General features: G+C 37.9%; 1 protein-coding gene across 1 annotated transcript; it reads right to left on the bottom strand.

Moving 5' to 3' along the window:
• Window positions 1-2,666: 2,666 nt before the first annotated feature.
• Window positions 2,667-19,220, bottom strand: kcnj6 (potassium inwardly rectifying channel subfamily J member 6). Its single transcript, XM_044370423.1, has 3 exons — window positions 18,969-19,220; window positions 6,856-7,776; window positions 2,667-3,855 (listed from the first exon to the last, which is right to left on the bottom strand). The coding sequence occupies exons 2-3, from the start codon at window positions 7,751-7,753 to the stop codon at window positions 3,503-3,505; spliced, it is 1,251 nt and encodes a 416-aa protein (XP_044226358.1). The 5' UTR covers window positions 7,754-7,776; window positions 18,969-19,220; the 3' UTR covers window positions 2,667-3,502.
• Window positions 19,221-20,603: the final 1,383 nt, after the last annotated feature.

Below are 20,603 nucleotides of genomic sequence, written 5' to 3'. Positions count from 1 at the left end.
TCCGCAGCTGAAAATTGTCCCCAAAAAAAAGAAAAATCACTATTTGCTCCTGTTTGAGTAACGTTTGCTAAGAACTACAGTGCCCAGCTGTTTTAGGAAATGACTGAGCCTTTTAAAAAATAAATATATATATATATGTATATATATATATATATATATATATATATGTGTATATATATATATATATATATATATATATATAAGTATTTATGTCCAATGGGCTCGGAGCTGAGTGCAACAGAGGTGTACGGATGTCAGAAAGTACTCGTTGGATTTGTTGACAATAACAAAAATATAGAATAACAGCAGCATATTCTGTGAAATAAAAAGCTACTGAAATCTACTGAAACAGAGTAGATTTATGAAACTGACTTGACTGAAATCGAGTGCTTAAAGCCAAATGTACACATTTCATATGTGTCATGACATTTCATCCATTTAAGTGTTAAATAACAAACATTTCTGAAAATAAGTTTAAAACTTGGCTAAATTAAACGCAATACACTTAACTTCAGTAAAATGTGGGTGAAAGCCTAAAAGTTGATGATGTTAGTTGTTGGAAAATTATAGAAACACTGTGATAATTATTGCATTTTTATTTGAGTGAAATAAAGAAGACAGTAAAATGAAACAAATGAATTCAGTCGTTATTTGGTGGTGGTGGGTTAACTGGAGAAATACTTCAGTCATATTATTTCTCTTGAGAAATAATATATTTCTTATAATAACTGTGACAATATTATGGAGAAGGACACGTGCCGTGATACTGTCACACTGAGATCCTACGCAGACACTGCAACTGGGTCTTCTGTCCTGGCTCCAGTCCTGCTGTGGGCCAGGCTCAAGGTCGGGGGTCAGGAGTCATCAGAGAGGGTCGGCAGGTGCCCTCCATCACCAAGTGGGACACCATCAAACTCATTATATAGAGCATATAGACATGGTACATTTCTATATTCTTGACAATGTGCAGTTGATGGTGAAGATTTTGACTGAAAGATTTATTATTTAAAGTATCAAAAGTAGAAATACTCATTATGCAGGAAAATGTCCCATGTGACTGATATTATATAACATTGGATTGTTCATACTGGTGCATCAGTGTGAGCATTTTACTGTTGTTGTTGCTGGAACCAGTTTTAACTACTTTATATACAGTAGTTTAGTCCAGTAGTTCTTAACCTCGAGGTCGGTCTCCTCCAAAGAGTCACAATATGAATCTGAGATGTTTTGAGATAATTAATTGGGTAGAAAAGAAGAAAAATTTTTGCTGCACAAATTTGTAATTTGGCACTTTTTAGATTCTGGACTGAATCTTTGCTTTTTGCTAACTATTAGAGAATTTTATACATTTTGGGCCTCAAATAGTTTTTTAAATGAAACTATCTGAAGTTCACAGTCTTTGAGTGTTTGAAACCACTGGTTTCTCTCTTTAAATTTTATAAACTTATCTTTTTTTTAAAATTTGAAATCTTAATCTGAAAAGTAATTAATAATTTCAGCTATGAAACAATATAATATTTCCTCTGAATTGTAGCAAATCTTTAGTGTGATGATGTGCGACAATTGTGATGAAGTTGTAGCATGTACAAATGATTTTTTGTAATCATTTTAATAACTTTTTTTTTAACTTTAGTGACCATCAGAAGGGTTGTCCCCATATTTGAAAATATGTCCTCTGGTACAAGATTACTGGGAAAGATTCAATCAGTTTTTGCTCATATGAAGGGAATGTGAGTAAGAAGAAACCGAGAGAAAGGAAAAGAATAAATACAGTGAAGTGAGAGAAACATGAATGTGATTTCTGAGCTGATCCCCGTTTCCATTTAGTAATTACCATTTGGAGGTTGACATGAATGCTTTTTACAAGTCAGAAACCCATAATAACGATAACTCTGATATGACATGAACGTGCCAAAATATTTGCATTGTGGGATCATCGGTGAGGTCTCACAACAGACTGAACTGGTCTGAACTGGTGACATCATATGAGAGGTCACACAGAAAATGGCCCACAATTGAATGTGAACTGTGACATCATCAGTGGCATCTGTCTGTGACATTTGTTTGTTTTTTGTTTTGTTTACCCACCCACCTACCCATTCCCACATCCCTTCCCTCCTTCCCTCTCATGGAGCAGAGTTGGTAGCTCTGTTTCTCGGAGGAGAGCCGGTCAGAGCCTCTGTTCAGGACGACTGGAGGAGAGATGCTTTGCAGGCACTCCACCTCCGAAACGAAACAGAACTAAGGATGAATGTGCCGCCCATTTATTGGCTCCCAAGATGCCGCCTCAGTCTCTGTGAAGCACCTGCCCACCAGCAGCCTGGTGCAGATACCCTGACCCGAACCCCAGAGTTCTTTATAAACTCCCGTGTGATGTCACATGAGCTCACTGTTCCGAACTGTGACATCATAAACTGTACAAGAGGCTAAAATTCTGTAATTCAATCTGAACTGTGACATCATCAGTGAGGTCACAGATGAAGCCCAAAACATGAAGATTTTGGACAGATGTCAGAATAGTTGCATCACATATTATTGCAATGACTGTTTATACTTTGTACAAAACTGTCAACAACAAAAAAACATCAGAATAATTTGAAAGATTCAATAATGACAATAAAAAAAATTACATTCAGTAACTTCAGAAATAAAAAAACTTAATCAAGTCAATGTGAAATTTATTATTTATTTATTTTTGATACTGTTAGGTGACATGTGAAGGATTTTTGGAGACTGAAATAGCAACTGACTCTCTCCACCAGAGGTCTCCAATGTGCAAAAGTGACAAAATGCAGTTTTAAAGGGCCGTTGTCTGAAGTCACTCAGCTGCAAACAGCAAGTCATGGCTTCTCAAGGAATTATATTGTAGTACCACCTTGAACATACATTTATCATTTGGGGAAGAATTTGTCATTGGTTTAGACTAGAGTTTGCATCCATTGAGATGTGTGTTTCTTATATCATTATCATCATACAGTATATACACAATACAAGATAAATAAACTGCAGATAATGTTTATACATGCTTATATATTTCTGGAAAACAAATAATGAAAGCTTTATACATACAGTAAGGCATATAATATATATACAGAACTAACCTAAATGAATTAGTATCAAACATCTGTCAAATATTCACACCGCAACAAAACAAAGAATTCAAAACATTTTATAGTATATACAAAAATACTTATGCAAATGCCCCTAAGAATATTTTAATAGAAAAAATAATAGGAATCTCATCAGGATCAGGAGGACATCACATTATATTTGAAACATGCACTTGCCGCAAAGGGTTTTCAGTTCAGCGGTGGGCCACATGTCTAGATGTTTTGTTGTTTTTGGGGTAACTGTGAATCACTGAGAAGAAGCGGTTCTTGGTGCAGGGATACTTGGTCTACTGTGCTCGTTGGTCCTCATTTAGTGCCTCAAATTCTGACCTGTGCTCTGCAAGCACTTGTGTCCATCCCGTATTTCTTTCTTTCCTTTATTATCACACTCGCTACACTTTAGACTCACTCTCTACGTTGGCAATGTCCCCGTTCCTCTCCGTCTGCTGGCTCTTACCCTGGTTGTCCAGGCTGGTCTTTGTCTCCTGACCCTCCTGCTCAGACTCTGGCAGCCCCTGCTGGCTCAGCTTACTGGCCAGCGACCAGGTGAGGGGCAAGCGGGTGCGGTTGGTCATATCGGCTAGCTCTTTGGCACTGCAGGCGGGTGTGTTAGTTTCGTAGATATCGTGGAAACTGTTGTAGTCCACCTCATAGAAGCCGTCCTCCAGAGTCAGGACTGGTGTGAAGCGGTAGCCCCACTTGATCTCACTGCTGACGTATGAACTTCTGGCCTGGCACGTCATGCCTGAAACATTAAAGATTAAAGGTTGAGGTGTAAACATTTATGGGAAAACTGCAGTTTGGGCTACCTCAAAGGTTCAGTTCATCCAAATAACGAAAAAACAAACATATTTTCCTACTTTCTCCCTGTGGTATCTATGCATGCAGCTATTTGTGGTTTTATTTGTCCAGCTTTTCAAATGTTTGTCCCTCAGATTTCTGTCAGCAGTTTTCAGGCAACCACATTGGGAGCTATATTCCACTGCAGGGATCAGAAATTAGGCTCAATCATGGGCCATTTTTTTGCAGCACTGTTGTGTATGTGTTTATATGCATATGTTTTGTTTGTTAATTTCTTTTAATTGTTTCAAGAATAAAATTGATTTATAAAACAGTTTTAGGGCTGTATCTGAGGGCAGATGTCATAATAACAGAGTGGCAGCAGCTTTAGTTAATAATCATGTGGCAAAAAATGACCCATAAAAATGAACGTATCCTCTGTGTTACACTACAAGACTAGAAATGTACTTGATGTCTTATCCACAGACAGTAAATAGTGGCCTGCTTCATTTATGGTTGAAGCAAAGTAATGAAGCAAAGCCTGCAGCCCAACTGGAGTCTGGACTTGACTTTACTTGACAATATTAGCAAGATGAGAAAGCTTAATAGGCTAAAGTTAAGGCAAAGGTCTGCGATGAGTCTTCCAGGTCAGGTCATGGTACATCCAAAAGCGCTGAGTCAAGAGCAACTGGACTTGATGTAGATTTATGAAGACATTTCATCCAGAAGGCTTCTTCAGTTCACACATGAATTCATGTGACTCACAGACAAGAATTGTTGGCTCTACCTTTTCTGTTTTCTGAAATGTTGTGTTTTGTCCAATTTTGTTATGTTTTGCACCTCAGGACCACTATACTTAAGACTATCACATGACAGACATGAAAAGTTTGACACTATGACACGGGGGCTTCGGTGGTTGGAGCATGTTGTTTGAGGTACCGGTGAGACAATGAAATACGACCCAGGAAGTCGAGTTGGAATTACAGATTATGCATTTAAGGACACTGTGCAGAAGTTTGTTTAACTAAAAGACAGGATTTTAAAACTCCGGCAAGTTTTCATGGTGGCAACTGTTTTATCTTTCGTCGCAGTGATCAGGAGGTAAACAGTCGAGTAAGGGGTTCACATTACAAAGTAATCCACCAGGAATGTGCACTTGCATCGATGTGATTTGCCACCACAGCATGACGTTGGGTTGCGTTTTGGCAAAAGTTGAGTCAGGTTCAACTTCTTGGTGGCTGCTGCAGTTGTTATGCTGAGCCCTATGTAGTCCCAACCCCTGCAGCGTAAGAATTCTGCTCCCATTCAAATGAATGGGAGGACTGCCGTTTTTCACGCATTGCTGTATTTATAGTGCAGGGTTTTCTGAAATGTTGTGGTGTTATCAGTTTTGTTGTTGTGTTTTGCACCTCAGGGCTACTATACTTATGACCACATGTGACCCTACAGAGGTTAAATATCTGGGAGCTCCCCACCAGTCAGACAGAACTAAAGAAGCTTTTTGGATGAAACGTCTTCAAGAAACTACAACAAGTCCAGCTGCTCTTGACTCAACGCTTCTGGATTTCTTTGTATTATGATGCATCATACGTTGCAAACTTCTAATCCGAGAAGTGAAATGAAACATGATGGCTCTGGCTTTTTAGTTTTGAACATGACTGACATGAATAATTTGTCAGTGCACATATGCTTTCTTGAGTCCCTCTATCATCCATTCTTCCACAGTTATCCTAACACTACAAAACAGTGGCTTTTAATTGTTTTCCGATGCCATTTACTTTTGATATAAATCAGTGAGCTCTTTAGACGCAGCTGTCTGGAGGAAACTGAGTCCTCTGTGAATCTCCAGCTTCAAAACACGTCCACTTATGCCACTCAGACATTATGTAATTGGCTCATTTTATTATAGCTGATAGTGAGACAAATGATCTCATACTAGATATCCAGCATTATCTGATTGGACATGTTTTTGTTTTGGAAAATTGGGCCCCGGGGAGGGGGTGTGATTGAATGTGCTCGAGCCTGTTGTTCCTAATATATGTGTTTGGGAAGTGTATGCTTATGATTCTCTAAATCTAAATCTCTCTTTTTACCCACATTTCCTCTACCAGTTGTTGCCCGTCCAGAGGTTTCGGTTCTGCTGCTCCCTGCTGAGCAGCTTGCAGATCATCTTGTCTCAGCTGAGAAAATTCCCTCAACACTACTCTCAGCGTTTACAACCGTCTTTATATATATTTATTTTAACCAGCCCTCTGGAGTCCAAGTTAATTTTGGTTCATTTTTGCTGACAGCAGTTCATGGTTGTAAAAAATATTGTTTCAATTTTCATTCACACAAATGCAACAGAAAACAGTAATACGGATTATTTACATGTAAAGCAATTGTATCTTTTTCACTTAAAATATATGTTTGCTGCTGTAAATAACTCAAATTACTAATAATTCATAGTTTTAAACATTCCTTTAAAGGATATGGTTGACAATTTTCAATATTTTTCTTATGTCCAACAACTCTCGTTTGTGGAGCTGAACCAACAATGACGACTTTGACTTTATACTGAAGTTCTTTGAGAAATTTAAAATGTAGTACAAAGTCAAGAGGTTGTGATATGATACTGAAAATTTGATCACTGTTATTAGTCTTTGGAGCTGTTCCTTAACAAACTAATGTGACCATAATCTTCATGGTGAAGGAACATGTCACCCAGTGCAGCAGTGTGGCTCACTGATGTCTTTTTAATAGTTTTTGGACAACGACAGAGTCTAAAATCTAATGATTCTATGGTTTCGCTGTTTTAATTTGCTGCCATAGCACTTGAAACACTTTGTATCGTGGGTGACTATAAATAAAGATTTCAATATAATGATTGTATACACTGTCTGGACTGTACAGACCTCATCTATACTTAGATATCATAAATACTTTTGGTCAGAACACCTCTGACTTCATGAATCTGACGACTCACCTGTGGCCTCCACCATCCCCTCCAGAATCACGACAATTTCAAGCTCCTCCTTGGCCAGGTGGGCTTGTGAGATCTCCCAGAAGGGGCTGTTCTGGTTTATTTCATGGCAGATGATGAGCGGCGACACGAGGAAGAGCCTGTCGTCTCCCGTGTTATAACCCACGTTTATGTCCGTCTGGTTCAAAGGGATGAACTCCCCTTCCTTGGTCTGTTTAGACTTGATTAGCTTGGCCCTGATAGAAGCCTCAACGATGTGCGAGTTTCGGAGGTCTCCAACTCTGAACATCAGGCACAGCCGTCCATCTCTCATTGAGATGACCGCGTTGGTGGAAAACACTAGTGTCTCTGCTCGCTTCTTAGGCTGCGAGATCTTGACAAACATGCAGCCCACCATGAAGGCATTCACGATAGATCCCAGCACCGACTGAACTAAAAGCAGAACTATCCCCTCAGGGCATTTGTCCGTGATGACTCTGTATCCATAACCAATAGTGGTCTCTGTCTCAATGGAGAACAGAAAGGCTGATACAAACCCATTGAGGTTATTGACACACGGAGTCCACTGGTTGTCTGCTAAGTGGTCTAGATCACCCCGAAGGTACGCAATAAGCCACCACATGAAGCCAAAGAAGAGCCATGTGACCGTGTAGACCAGGACAAAGATAAAGAGGTTGAACCTCCATTTGAGATCTACCAGCGTGGTGAATATGTCCGTCAGATACCGGTATGTCTCTCGGACATTCCCATGATGGACGTTGCACTTCCCGTCTTTCTGGACGTACCGCTGGATCCTCTTTGCTCTGTCCATTTCTTCCAGCTGTTTAGGCAGGTTCTCACGGGCCTGCTTTGGCAACTTGGGTTGTCTGATGGTGGCTGGGCTCTCCACATCCTGCTCCATGGGGTTTCTAGATGGATTCAAGCCTATAAGAGAGGCCACATGGTGGTAATTAGTAAGAATATTAAGTGCACAAACCTTGTTGTGTTTTCACTGATTCTGAGTGCAGTACTTTGACAGAAAAAGATGATGGAAACTTTACAGGAGCTGTTGGATGTAACATGGAGCTCCTGATCCACTCCACAATGGTTTTCGGTCCACTTTGGCAATTTTTTATTTGACTGGGTGAGTAAAAATGATTTTGGACAGCTTGTTGAATTTTTGGCTACTTTTTGCACCATTTGGGCAGTTTCCAACAATGAAAAGTCACAAGCTTCATTACAATAAATCTGCTCTTCTTCATCTCAAACTAGAATAGGTATAATGGAGATTGATAGGGATGCCTTCACTGCATCTACTGCTGTGAATTGAAGAAGAAGAAATTGACAAGGTGTTAGTTATTTAGGCTTAACACATAATAACTGATGAGTGATAAGAAGAAATGTCATTTTTCTTCTTTTTTGCTTATTCCTATTTTTCCTGTTCAAGCTGTGATAAAAACTTGCCATTTAATAGAAGACATTTTCTGTTTCACTGATATGTATTTAGCTACGGTCTACTGTGTGTTTGAGTGGGCCTTTGTTGTGTAGAGGCTGTAACATTAATGTTACCCAAACATTACTGTCATGGGTTTGCTTAAACTTACACCAATAACACAAAAGAGCGTAGATGCGTCTTAGGACACTTCATTTTCCCTCTTGTATTCAACAACAGAACATGACGAGGACGAGAGGAGGGACAGAAAGTCTTTACCTGTAACAAAACCCAATAATGGCAATTTCTGTTGTTAAGTATCTTACATTAATTCTTACATAATTTTATTTAAATGTGTATTTTTATTATGTCTTGTGTTTCTTTTACATCTTTTTTTATGTTTTATATAAGTACTTTGAATTGCCTTGTTGCTTAAAGGTATAAATAAACTTGTCTTACATTGTTTTAAAAGTATTAACAAAATGTCATGAAAACAATATTTCATTCATACATGTGTTAGATGAAAAATACACCCTTTTCCAAAACTTGGACTACTTTTGCCACTGATTGAGCTATTTGGTGTCAAAACTTGCAACACTGAACAAAGCAGTACAGTACAGTAGGTCATACAGCGTACACAGGCAGCTGGTTTAAAACTGAGTGTGGACACTGGGACGTAAAATATACCCCCACAGTCCCCATGAGGCTGGCGTCCCCACATGACTTCAGTAATGCAAAATAATACAAAGTCATACATCAAAATAATAAAGAAACCTGCTGGTAAAATTGTGAATATGTGCCGTAAAGTCACTGGTGTAAATTTCCTTCCTTTTATCTCCCTAGAGGTGACATAAACAGGTACATGATGTCTTTTATTCCATCAGCTTTCTAAACAAAATGTGATTTGGTCTGTTACAAGCTGTGGATGTGATTTCTGGCTTCTGTTCTTTCACTGCTTCCTCTGATGGTTTTGGCGACACGTGATATTGACAGCAGAGACGTTGGCGTTGACGTGTGTTCTCGTGTGTTTTTACAAATTGTCGTATTCTTTTTGTATTTATCATTATGGTCCGCTGTCTGTGAGCAAAATTGCCCCTCTGGGACATTAAAACTTTATTCTACTCTGCTCTAAAAATAAAGTTTATTTGTGTGGCACTTATCAAACCAACATTACAAAGTGCTTTACAGAAACTACATGATAAAACCAACATACAGGAATAAAATCAACAAAATAGAATAGCAGTAAAACTGTCATAAAATATAAAAATCTGAGATGCTAAATGTAAAGATATCAGTGTATAAAAGTGTAAAATCATGTTGGGTATCAGTCCATTTCAAGCACTAATTATGATTCCCATCATATCACCATCCATCTGCTTTGATACAAGATACATATTGAAAGGAACAGGTCTATTTACAGTAACAGTAATCCTGAAGCAATGGGAGGAGGAAGAAGTGCAGCAATGGAGAGGAGATAACAAACTGATGGATTGTGTGAAGGATTAGGTTAAAGAAGAAGGATAGAGACTGTGCAGAATGTTGCAGAGTGGCAAGGAGAAATACGCAGCTTGATGCTATATTAGAGTCACTTGAGATTCAGATTGAGTGGCAGCAACAAAAGCACACAGATAATATTATAAACAATAGACCTCCTACTCTGTCGTAGTCTCAGCACAGTACTCCTGAGTACGTACAGGAAACCAGAAATGAGTCGTGTACAGTGTTCAGTAGTGGAGCCCAGTATGAAATTGCATGAAATTGTGCAGCTACAGTAAGGCCAAAAGAAAACTCTACACCACCCACACTGCCGAAAGAAAGCTCCACTTTGTCACAGTAAGTCACGCAGTGTAAAGTGAATGTGTAACACTGAATTAAGGTTGTAATGCTCCTATTAGCTGCTGATTCTGTGGGTACTCAGGTTGGGCATTGGAAGAATAATTGTCTATTTAAGACAAATAGAGCATTGGAAACAGTGTCAAAGCAGAGTTTTGAGATAAATTGTGTCCTGGCCTTCCTGGTGGTGTCTCATGATATTTTAGATGATATTGATACTGATCTGTTGTGGCAAGAAAATTAAAGGTTAAAACTGCTTTAATAAATATTTTTATATTATTGTTCAAAGCACAAAAACAGGGTTCGCAACCACAAATCAATTAGATTATTCCTGCTCCTATTTTTGACATGCATAATTTCTAGATGAACTGTGCACATTTAGTTAATTTTGTATTGTCGATTCTTAAGTTCTGTTATCTTTAAATTGTACTAATATAATTTTCTATCCTTTGAGTTACCGCGGTTGATTAGGCGGACGTCTGGCCATGTAAAAGATTGACTGATCCATTACTATTAAATACCTGCACCTGGGCCCTGGACTATATCAACGTCCTGCAACAGCAAGGTGGGTCTGGGGAGAGAGCCTGTCAAAATTTGATTGTTGACCTGTTTTAGGGCCCAATTTAACCACAATTACTTTTTGGGGTAAATGAAAAACCCAACTCTTTGAAATTACAAAAACCTGCATCATGTGCCTTGCTATTCGGTCCCTAACAGTTTTATTTTATTTAGTTTTCTCCATTTCCGCTACACCTTCTTCAGTGTGCAATCATCCTTCAGTTTTATGGTTGAGTCCTTTTTATCTTTACAGCAACAATGAGTGTCAATTAACTAATTTCCAACAGGTGCATCAAGTGACTACCTGTAATCAGAGGCGTCCTCAGACCTGCCTCACTGAAAACCTCACCGGGCCCCTTCCCCAAAAAGCAAAACCTAAATACATTTACAGGACTACATACAGATATACAATCAAACAGGTATTATTGTGGGTCAAATGTGCAATTCCAAAACAACTTCCAAACACCATAGATCACCAAAAGACAAAATAACTACATAATGAATGAACATATCTGTGGTAAAGTACAATGAAAGTTTCAGATCAACCATCATGAGTCATTGCAGTATAAGACAAAACAAATATAACAGTCGATAAAATAACTACTAGTATGTGAAAGGGTAACTCGTAGTGATGAATGCACAGGTTTTTATCAATTTACTCTGCAGCTCACCTCAACTCTAGAGAGAGTTTCAGTTTAATGTTTTGGCTTTACGGCCTGCAACTTAACTGCTTTGTTCAAAGTGATTTCTAGATGCGAGGTAGGCAGCTGTTTTCATTGAAAAAGCTCTATAAAATGACTGTATGCTACTGCGTATCGAATGACAGATGGACAAAATTAGCAACTAGCTGGTGAACATAGGAGAGCATTTAGCAACAATGCTGTGTGTTTTTTAAGATGTGTAAATGAGCAACTGTTTGCTAACATGTTCACTATAATAACTTTTAGAGGTGATAATATATCAGTGTTGGGTTTAGAGCTTGTTTCCAGTGGCTAAAAAAAATCAACCAAGGCAGCTTTAAATAGCAACATAATTATATTGTAATGTAATAATGTCTTTCTATGTTTGCAAACAAGTTTGTCATATTTACAGGTTGTTCATACTTCCCCCCATGTGGCCAAAAATCAGTTAAAGCAAATTGAAATCTGCTGTAACTTTGTTTGACATAATGTAATGGTGCAGTCAAGATGTAATTCATATTGTAATGTTGTACGAACCTTTTAGTGCACTGTGTGTGTGGGTCTATCAGGTATTACTGACACTGTGGGGACAAAATTCATGTCCCCATAATGTAAATCATTAAATTTGAAGGTGAAGACTCAGTTTAAGGTTAAAGTAAGGTTAATGTTATGCAATGTCCTCTGAAGCGATGGAAACTGTGTATGTGTGCTTGTCAGAACATGTTCCTTCAGGAGCTATGTTGGACTACCCCTTGGGAAAACTAAATTTAGCGCCTGTGAAACACAGAGTAGGATTGTTATTCAATTAGTGATCTTTCTGTCACATGCAGCAGAGTTTTTGTTTCTGAGTTGCAGACCGTCCTGAGATCAGAACGGATTTCTTTTACTATGCTCATAGTCTTGAGCCACCATCAGTGTTTTTACCACTGGAACAAATGGCTGTGTTGAAGCCGTTCTGCTCTCCATTCACAGGGGAATATTATGAGCTTGAGCAGCGCTGGTTTCCATGACAACGCACAGCTCAGTCTACCAAGTGCTCACAATATAGCAGGAATGTACTGGATGAGGCCGCAGCATTGGATAACATTTGTCTGTTTCATCCAGTTTCAGAGAGCCTGAGGAAGAACAAATACTGTATCTTTCTTTGTGCATAAAGCTGTCTTTTATGACATATGTGGTATTTTTGGCTTCGACAGATGAATATCTGTGTATGTAGAGCATGTTATAATGATACTGACAGTAAAGACACAATAAAAGCCACTAGAACAACAACAGTTTTAATTTTTACTAGTGTCATATTGGCTCTTACAGGATATAGGCAAGCATTTACAGTAATTAAAGCTGCTATAGTTGATATTTTTATATTAACAATGGATCAAATAAGTACTTGTAAATGAAAGGTGATGAAAAGTGATGAAACCACAGAAAATTTTCACCTGACACTGCAGCTCCTCTCAGCTCTAAAGAGCCTTTAAGGTCATCATTTTCCTTCTATGGCCCTTTTTACTTTTGTTTTGTTTCACTCTCACATGTTTGGCAGCTTTTTTTTTTTTTTTTAAAGCAAAACAAGCTCTCAGGAATGACTGTACACTAGACAGACGGAGACAGACAAAACTGCGAGCTGGTGAACATAGTGGCGCATTCAGCTGCTAAAGAATCCGATATTTCTATCAGGAGTTGGTGGAGAACAAAACAGAGCTAAAGCGTGTTCAGATAGATTGAAAAGTGAATTTTAGAAATGGCAAGAGTACATACAAAATCAATGGAAAGACTATTTTGGGTGTCCCTGGTTTGGGAAGTACAAATCCATTCATTATCCCATATACAATGCTACATTAGCCCACTCACAGAGTGCTTCTATACAGCTTGGATCAGCAGGACACTCTCCCAGTTAAATCATCAGTACAAAAGATGAACAACTGCATTTAAATATATCTGGTTCTTTAGTAAAAAGTTGAAGGTACAAGACTATGTACATAAAAATTCGGGGTAGAAGTTAACTACGACTCCCGAGATACATTTCAGAAAGATACAGCCAATCACCAAGCTTAAAAATAGGTCATGTGTGCTGCTAATGCAAGGCAAAAGCTAAAGATTAGGTTACTAATGTAGCTAGTGAGCCTTGGGACTGCCTATGGGTTCAAAGGCCCATTATTCCAAAACCCCAATAGTTCAAAAAATGTCCCATTGAACTGAAAGCCAATTAGTCTGACAGCCCGTTATCCCGAAAACAAACACCCATTGCTCCAAAGGCCTGTTGCTCCGAAAATACACACTCTGGAGTTGTTGGAATTCAGTGACTGCCGGCCCTGTCCATGGTGCTGAATCAGCAGGGGGTTGATGAACAGACTACTAGTATTTATGGTTAGGCATTCTGATTTTAGGCTATTTCTGTCGCCTTTTTGGTTAGGATTAGGATTAGTATGCAATAAATGCACTAAAAAGCAAGTATTTTGTAAATGTCATCTTCATGTTTGCAAGTCAAAATACACTAAGGGCAAAAAACTCCAGGGAGAGTGTGTATTTTCAGATCAACGGGCCATCGGAGCAGTGGGCTTTTGTTTTCCAGATAAGGGCCGTCGGACTAAAGGGTTTTCGGTCCAATGGGAAGTGTTTCGAAACTATTTGAGTTTGGAATGATGAGCTGTCAGACCACTGGCATGGCACTGTGAGCCAGTGAGTTGGGCATGCTAATGTTAATGTTAACGTAAGAAAATAGTTAATGCAGATTTAACTAATTGCTGAAAGGGGCTTGTTCTAACATAACCTGAAAACCCTGACATTGGCAACTTATGCTACAGCAGATAAACACATAGTTTAATGCATTCCTGACTGTTTTGCTGTTGTGTTTTTGGTTTTGGAGAAACAATAAAAGAGTTATATAACGCTAACAGACCTGCCATGCCTAGTTATGGTTGCTAAGATATCATTTCATAATTGTTGTTCCGGGGATGGGGTTTAGCAAAAGTAGTGTTAGTACAGAGAGGAAAATCATGAAGTTAATGATGGAATAAATTGAACAGTTAATTGAGGGGGTTATTATGATGAAAAATATTATGGTAGTTTTTATTTTGCTTTTCTATTATCTCTGCTGTGTGGAGGAGACTGTTTGGCAGGTAGCTGGATCCAGATGTGGCAAAAATCGAGCTGAGGCCACATGGGGACACACACATGCTATTTTTAGTCATACACACAGCTGAGTGCAGGTGGTATAGACGTTACATACCAATAATTTTAAATCTTAAAATAGTATTGCTCTAGTTCTTTAAAGCTCAAGTGAGAATGGTGGTCAGTGGATGGAAGTTAGCCATATTTAACAACCAATTCATGAAAATACAGCAAATTAGCCATTGTTGTTTCCGTCCTTTAATATGGTGCTTGGTGCTAGATGGAGCTCAGTTATCCAAAGTCATGCAGGCTGCCAAACCATCCACTGTATTAAGAGCATTAAAGGATCCGTTCACCCAAATTAATAGCTATATTGTATATCTCACTTACCTTAAAAGGGAAGTGAGAAAAATGAAGGTGGAAACACTGAACGAGCACATAATACTGAAACTAATGAACTAATCTGGGTGACCTGACCCTTTAACCTGAATGTGAGTGAAAAGAAAGAGTGGTGACGTGACATGACAGTTTTGAAATTAGTGCCGTATGGTTCATTATGCTGAAATGATCAAGACAAGATGTGAACACGGAGGAGGTGCTGAGTTTGCCTGGTAGCACAGAGCAGCGACAGGAAATTAAAACAAGAGCAGATCAGAAAACAAGGAGGCTGCTAACTAAAATATAATAAAATATACTTTTTAACTGCAGGGAATTTCAAATAAAAGCCTGTTTTTTTGCAGTTTATATAAATTAAAGCCCATGGCTACTATTTGGGAGTTCACTGTGGAGTCACAGGGTTTAAGCCATCAAGTCTACAGTAATCAGTGTTTAAAAGTCATTTATAAAGGCTTGTGGGTTTTATTTATTGTTGATAAATTGATGTTTGTGAGGATGCTGTGTAGACCTTTTAAGAAGGTAAGTGGTTGAACTGAAACAATTTTACATTAGTCATAAGTCGTTTTCAAAATAAAAAAGGCGAAACATTCCCTATTTCCAGCATTTCAAATGGACAGTACCTAAAAATTGCATTAGAGAAAATGTACTTCACGGATCTATAATGTCTTATTTGGTTTGTGGAGAAGGGAGTGGATAAGTGGACGGTGAGAGACCCTGGTTGGTGGTGCGCTGCTGTGGGATCACCAGCTGGGAGTACATCACATCTTCTCCTCAAGTGTTAAACTATCAGGGAAGTTCGTAAAAGACCAAGAATGGAAACAGTAGATAGTTGCAATAGAAACACTGTAATTCCAGTTCTATGAGCATGCTGAAGTGACCCAAATCTGATTTTTTCAGTTCTAGTGAAATGATGAAATATCCAACTTGAAGTATTCAGATACCAAAATAGTATCCGCCAAAGTAGTGATTTGTCATTGCGATGCAGCAAAAACTGAGCCAGATTTAACTTTATATACAACATTTTTTGGCGCCAGCCCCCCCTGTGTTAAAGCAGTGGTCTGTAAAAGAGGAGGCCATGTTTTGTGGCACTGTGTCAATGCCTCCATGCCCAGTTGGCACCCAGTTTTTGGTTCACTGAACTGGAATTACATTCAGGTAATAGGTAATTTTTCTGCCACATGATTTTAATCACCTTTGTTGTCCAATTAATAGCTGATTAATAACGGACGGAGCTAGAAACACAATTCAGATTGTCTAGTTTCCAGTATCTTCGGGAGATTGTTGCCTTTACTTTTCAGTCTACCATCTTTTAGACTTTTTGAAATATTAAACTGTTTGTTACAATGCATCCTCTGAAATCTGAATCTTACTACAGGTTACGTCATATGTGATATACACAGCAGGTTCTCACTAACCATCTGCCTCTCTTATTAAGAGAATGACATCATTAGCACCACCATGTTGCCGCTTATGTGCTACTGAACTGTTTTGCTCATAAATCCTGAGAGTTTTTGTTGCCTAATATTCGAAGATAAAGACAGTAAGTCAGTATAAGCAATCATTTTGGACTTTTTTCCAAAAGAGGTTTATTGCGATTGCTCCTACATATTTGTTACAATCTTGATCATATTTGGTAAGATATCTTGAAAATTCTGAAGAAACAAATCTACTTGATGTATCTTATGCTTTTTCCTGAACTGGCAGCCAAAGTCTTAACTGCAGGACTAATTTAATTCATATCGAACATAACTGGACATGTGCCGGTAAAAACGTTTTGTACCATATATTCAAATATTCATAACTGAGTGGCTCAAAGTCTGATGCACTTGTCATGTCCAAATTATCAGCTTTTAGCATTAATTTGTCAAGATCGGCATAGTTTGTCAGCATCAAATTTAAGCTTCTGTTCTGAACACATTTTTGGAAGAGCTGCCTCTTTGAGGAGTTGCAATTACACTGAAAACATCTTATTACACTATATCTATCTATCTATCGATCGATCTATCTATCTATCTATCTATCTATCTATCTATCTATCTATCTATCTATCTATCTATCTATCTATCTATCTATCTATCTATCTATATATATGTGTGTGTGTGTGTGTGTGTGTTTCATTGGAAAAAACTGCTCTCATTAAAATAAATCTAGTCAAACTGTAAAACAATTAATAATCTTGTTTAAGATGAATGATTTTATTTACTGGTTTCATTTGAGATCAACATCTCTTTCTTGAGATTACAGGCTACAGATTAATTGGATTGATCTGAGATTATGTGGTTTTATTAGTGATTAAATTCACAACCTGTAATCCTAAAAAGAAGCAACCATCAAAAATTAGAATAAAACATTGGATTACCACTTTTATATTAATTATCAGGTGCTTTAGATGATATATAAGTAGTTATTTGAAGTGATTAGTGTCTATATATTTTTAGATATACATTATATAGATATATAGATAGATAGATATTTAAATATATCATCATTTAGGTATGATGACAAGTAAACAGGTCTATAATTTCAATTGTGTTTTTTATCTATAAAGTCACATTTCAATTTTATATGTGACCATAACTCAGATTTATATCATACATTAAAACAAGTTGTTTCGAGTGACTGTTAAGCCAATTATTAGCTCTACAAACCTGCTTTATTAGCCTGTAGCCTTTTAATTAGATCACTTATGTTTAAAATTTAATTTAATGTAATTCAACCATCAATAATTTATACATTAATTAGGAGGTGTTTAGATGATAAAACTATATTAGTTGTTATTATGAGTCTATTCTGATTCTGGATGAGAAAAGACTGGAGCACACTGATTGATTTGCAGCCTTTAATAGTGAAAACGGAGCCATGTTTCGACACTATTATGTCTTCATCAGAGTAAGAGGTTTATTCTGACTCTATTTGGTTATGTCACAACCTATTTTGTTGTTTGAGTTTGATGACAAATATATAATAAAAAAAAGAGTGTAAAATAGGTCTATAATTTCAACTGTGGTCAGATTAGAGACACAAAAATAGTGGTTTTCCATTTCTGAAGCCATATTCTGCCTTTAATTTCCTCTATTTGAAGATAACTTTTAAGAGAAGAACCCCGATTGGCTGATTAGAAGATTATTAGTTCTACAGGAGGAATAACCTGCTTTATTAGCCTGTAGCCTTTAAATTAGATCACTTGTGTTTAAGATTTACCTGTAAATCAAAAACAAGAACACAACACTGGATCCAGCTGTGACTTTCATATTAATTAAGGGGTGTTTTAGATTAATATATAACTACTTCTTAGTTAAGTCATTTGTGCTTCCTGATTCTATTTGTTTTGTCCTTTAGGTTTGGTGACAAATGGTGTAAAATTGGTCTGTTATTTCAATTGTGGTCAGATTAGAAACACAAATATAGTGCTTTTCCATCACTGAAGCAATATTCTTACTTTTGAGAGAAGAAACCTGAGTGACTGTTTAGAGGATTATTAGCTCTACAGTGGAAATTACCTGCTTTATTAGCCTGTAGCCTTTTAATGAGATTACTCGTATTTAAAAATGTAGGCTACATGTAATTCATATTTAAAAAAAGTCTTCTTCAGCATAATAATGTCTTTTTTTTATTACGAGCAGGCTATGGCTAGATGATTTTTTTTTTTTTTTTTTTGCAGGGATCAGGTGCATCCGCAGGAAGCGGGGAGCAAACGTAAGAGATTTCCCGTTGTCATGGAGATGGAGGTGATCCAGATAAGAATAATAGCCTCTCGGTTCATGTTTCGCCTCTCTGTGCACCACTGTGGCTCGTTTTCTGCTCTGTGCTGTTGTCCTGTGGTGATGTGAGGCCTGCAGGCTCTTCACAGCCTGGAACATTTTCTCCAAACACCTTCCAGTTTTCTTTTTGCTTTGCCTTTGAAAACATGTCACCCGGTGATGATCCACACTTCATTTGCTGTATTCACATAAGACATGAGTGTTATCTTGAATACTGCTTATCCCCCCCCCCCCTAATTAATCCCTGACTCGCCTCGCACTGTTATGTAACTATCCACCCCCACCGTCCCCCCATAAAATAGACGATTACATTAAACAAGCCATCATCAGTATCGCTACAAGGAGCAGCTGAAGGGAAAAGGTGCTTACCTTGTGCAGCAGATCAACGTTCACTCTCCGGGTCATTTTAAGCCGTTTTGCTCCCATTAAAAATGTTCTGTTGATCTCGTAGCTTCTGGTTGTCAAGTCGTCCTGAAGAATAGCCACTAATTCCCCTTTTCCTCCATCCTCTCCTCACAGAAAAAAAAAGCATCGGCCGTCAGCCTCCACCCCTCTGCTGGGAGAGAGACACGGGTGAAGACTGAGGGAGAGAGAGAGAAAGGCAGAGAGAGGAAGAGAAACACTGAGGAAGAGGAGGAGAGAGACAGAGAGAGAGAGAGAGAGAGAGAGGAAGAGAAACACTGAGGAAGAGGAGGAGGAGGAGAGAGAGCGGGGGGCAGAGAAAGGAAGAGAAACACTAAAGAAGAAGAGGAGAGAGTGAGGCAGAGAGAGAGAGAGAGAGAGAGAGAGAGAGAAAGGCATAGAGGAGTAGAGGAACACTGAAGAAGAGGATAGAGAGAGAGGAAGAGAAACACTGAAGAGGAGGAGGAGGAGGAGGAGGAGGAGAGAGAGGAAGAGAGACACTGAGGAAGAGGAGAGAGAGAGAGAGAGAGAGGCAGAGAGAGGAAGAAAAACACTGAGGAGGAGGAGGAGGAGTGAGAGGCGGAGAAATGTGTAACTACTGCTACACACTTTATATGTTACAGATTAAAGACATTTCACACATTTCAAATACAGTATCTACTGTGATCTATTTCTCTATAAAATCACATCAAAGTTAAAGTTATTTATTAAGAGTTTCACACTGACTCAGCTGATTTTATTTATTTATTTATTTATTGTAGTTTTCATCAGATTTATAAGAAATTTATTGATATCTTTAATGGCAGACACAAAACATTAAAATTAAACATTTTAACACCCAAAAAGGAAACTACATACATGTTCCAAACTATAAATATTCAGCGACTAAGTACAAAAAAAAAATTAGTATTAAGATGAAAACATGTGTGGTTAAAGAGAAAATGAACAAAATCAATACAGATAGGGAATTTAAAAAAACATTAAATACAATATAATCACTTTAAAATTAAACTCAAGTCATCTAGGCTACATAATATACAGGATATTAATACATTTCCAATATTGTGCATATGTACATATTTATGTTTATGTAGATATAAACCTACTAGATCAGTGATTCTTGACTCTACTGTTGACTCTAGATTATCGGGGCCTGGTCACATTTGATTGACTGTTGCCTGGCAACGCAAGCAAACAACCCCACCGCTGTCATCATACAGGTGCAAAGAAGTGCATGACTTCACCTTTATTCAGCAGATATCTGCTCATTTCAAACTAGAGAGAAGAGTGCAGATAAAAAAAACAAACAAACAGCACACAGGAATCTATAACATATAAACAAAACTGCTCCTACTTCATCCATGAAGCTGATTGAGAAATTAGATATTCAGTGTCTTTAAAATCAAGCTGTGTCCTCCTGTTTTTACAGTCTTTGTGCTAAACTAAGTTAGCCGGTCACATGCAGATGTTAATTTCTGTTTGCTACCTTTTATTAAATTAATTATGAGACTATTTATTTATATCTCACACTTCACCATAGCTGCACCATAACTTTGTGTCTGTGAAGATTCTCAGTCATCCAGGTCATGGTTATCCGAGGAG

This window comes from Thunnus albacares, chromosome 13 (assembly GCF_914725855.1).
Source record: "Thunnus albacares chromosome 13, fThuAlb1.1, whole genome shotgun sequence".
Lineage (NCBI taxonomy): Eukaryota > Metazoa > Chordata > Actinopteri > Scombriformes > Scombridae > Thunnus > Thunnus albacares.
This window is presented reverse-complemented; position numbering and strand designations above follow the sequence as displayed.

Coding starts and splice junctions, on each gene's coding strand:
- kcnj6 (XM_044370423.1), bottom strand. CDS start 7,753: ATGGAGCAGGATGTGGAGAGCCCAGCCACCATCAGACAACCCAAGTTG. Junction 3,856..6,855: donor GGGGATGGTGGAGGCCACAG/GTGAGTCGTCAG, acceptor TTAATGTTTCAG/GCATGACGTGCCAGGCCAGA.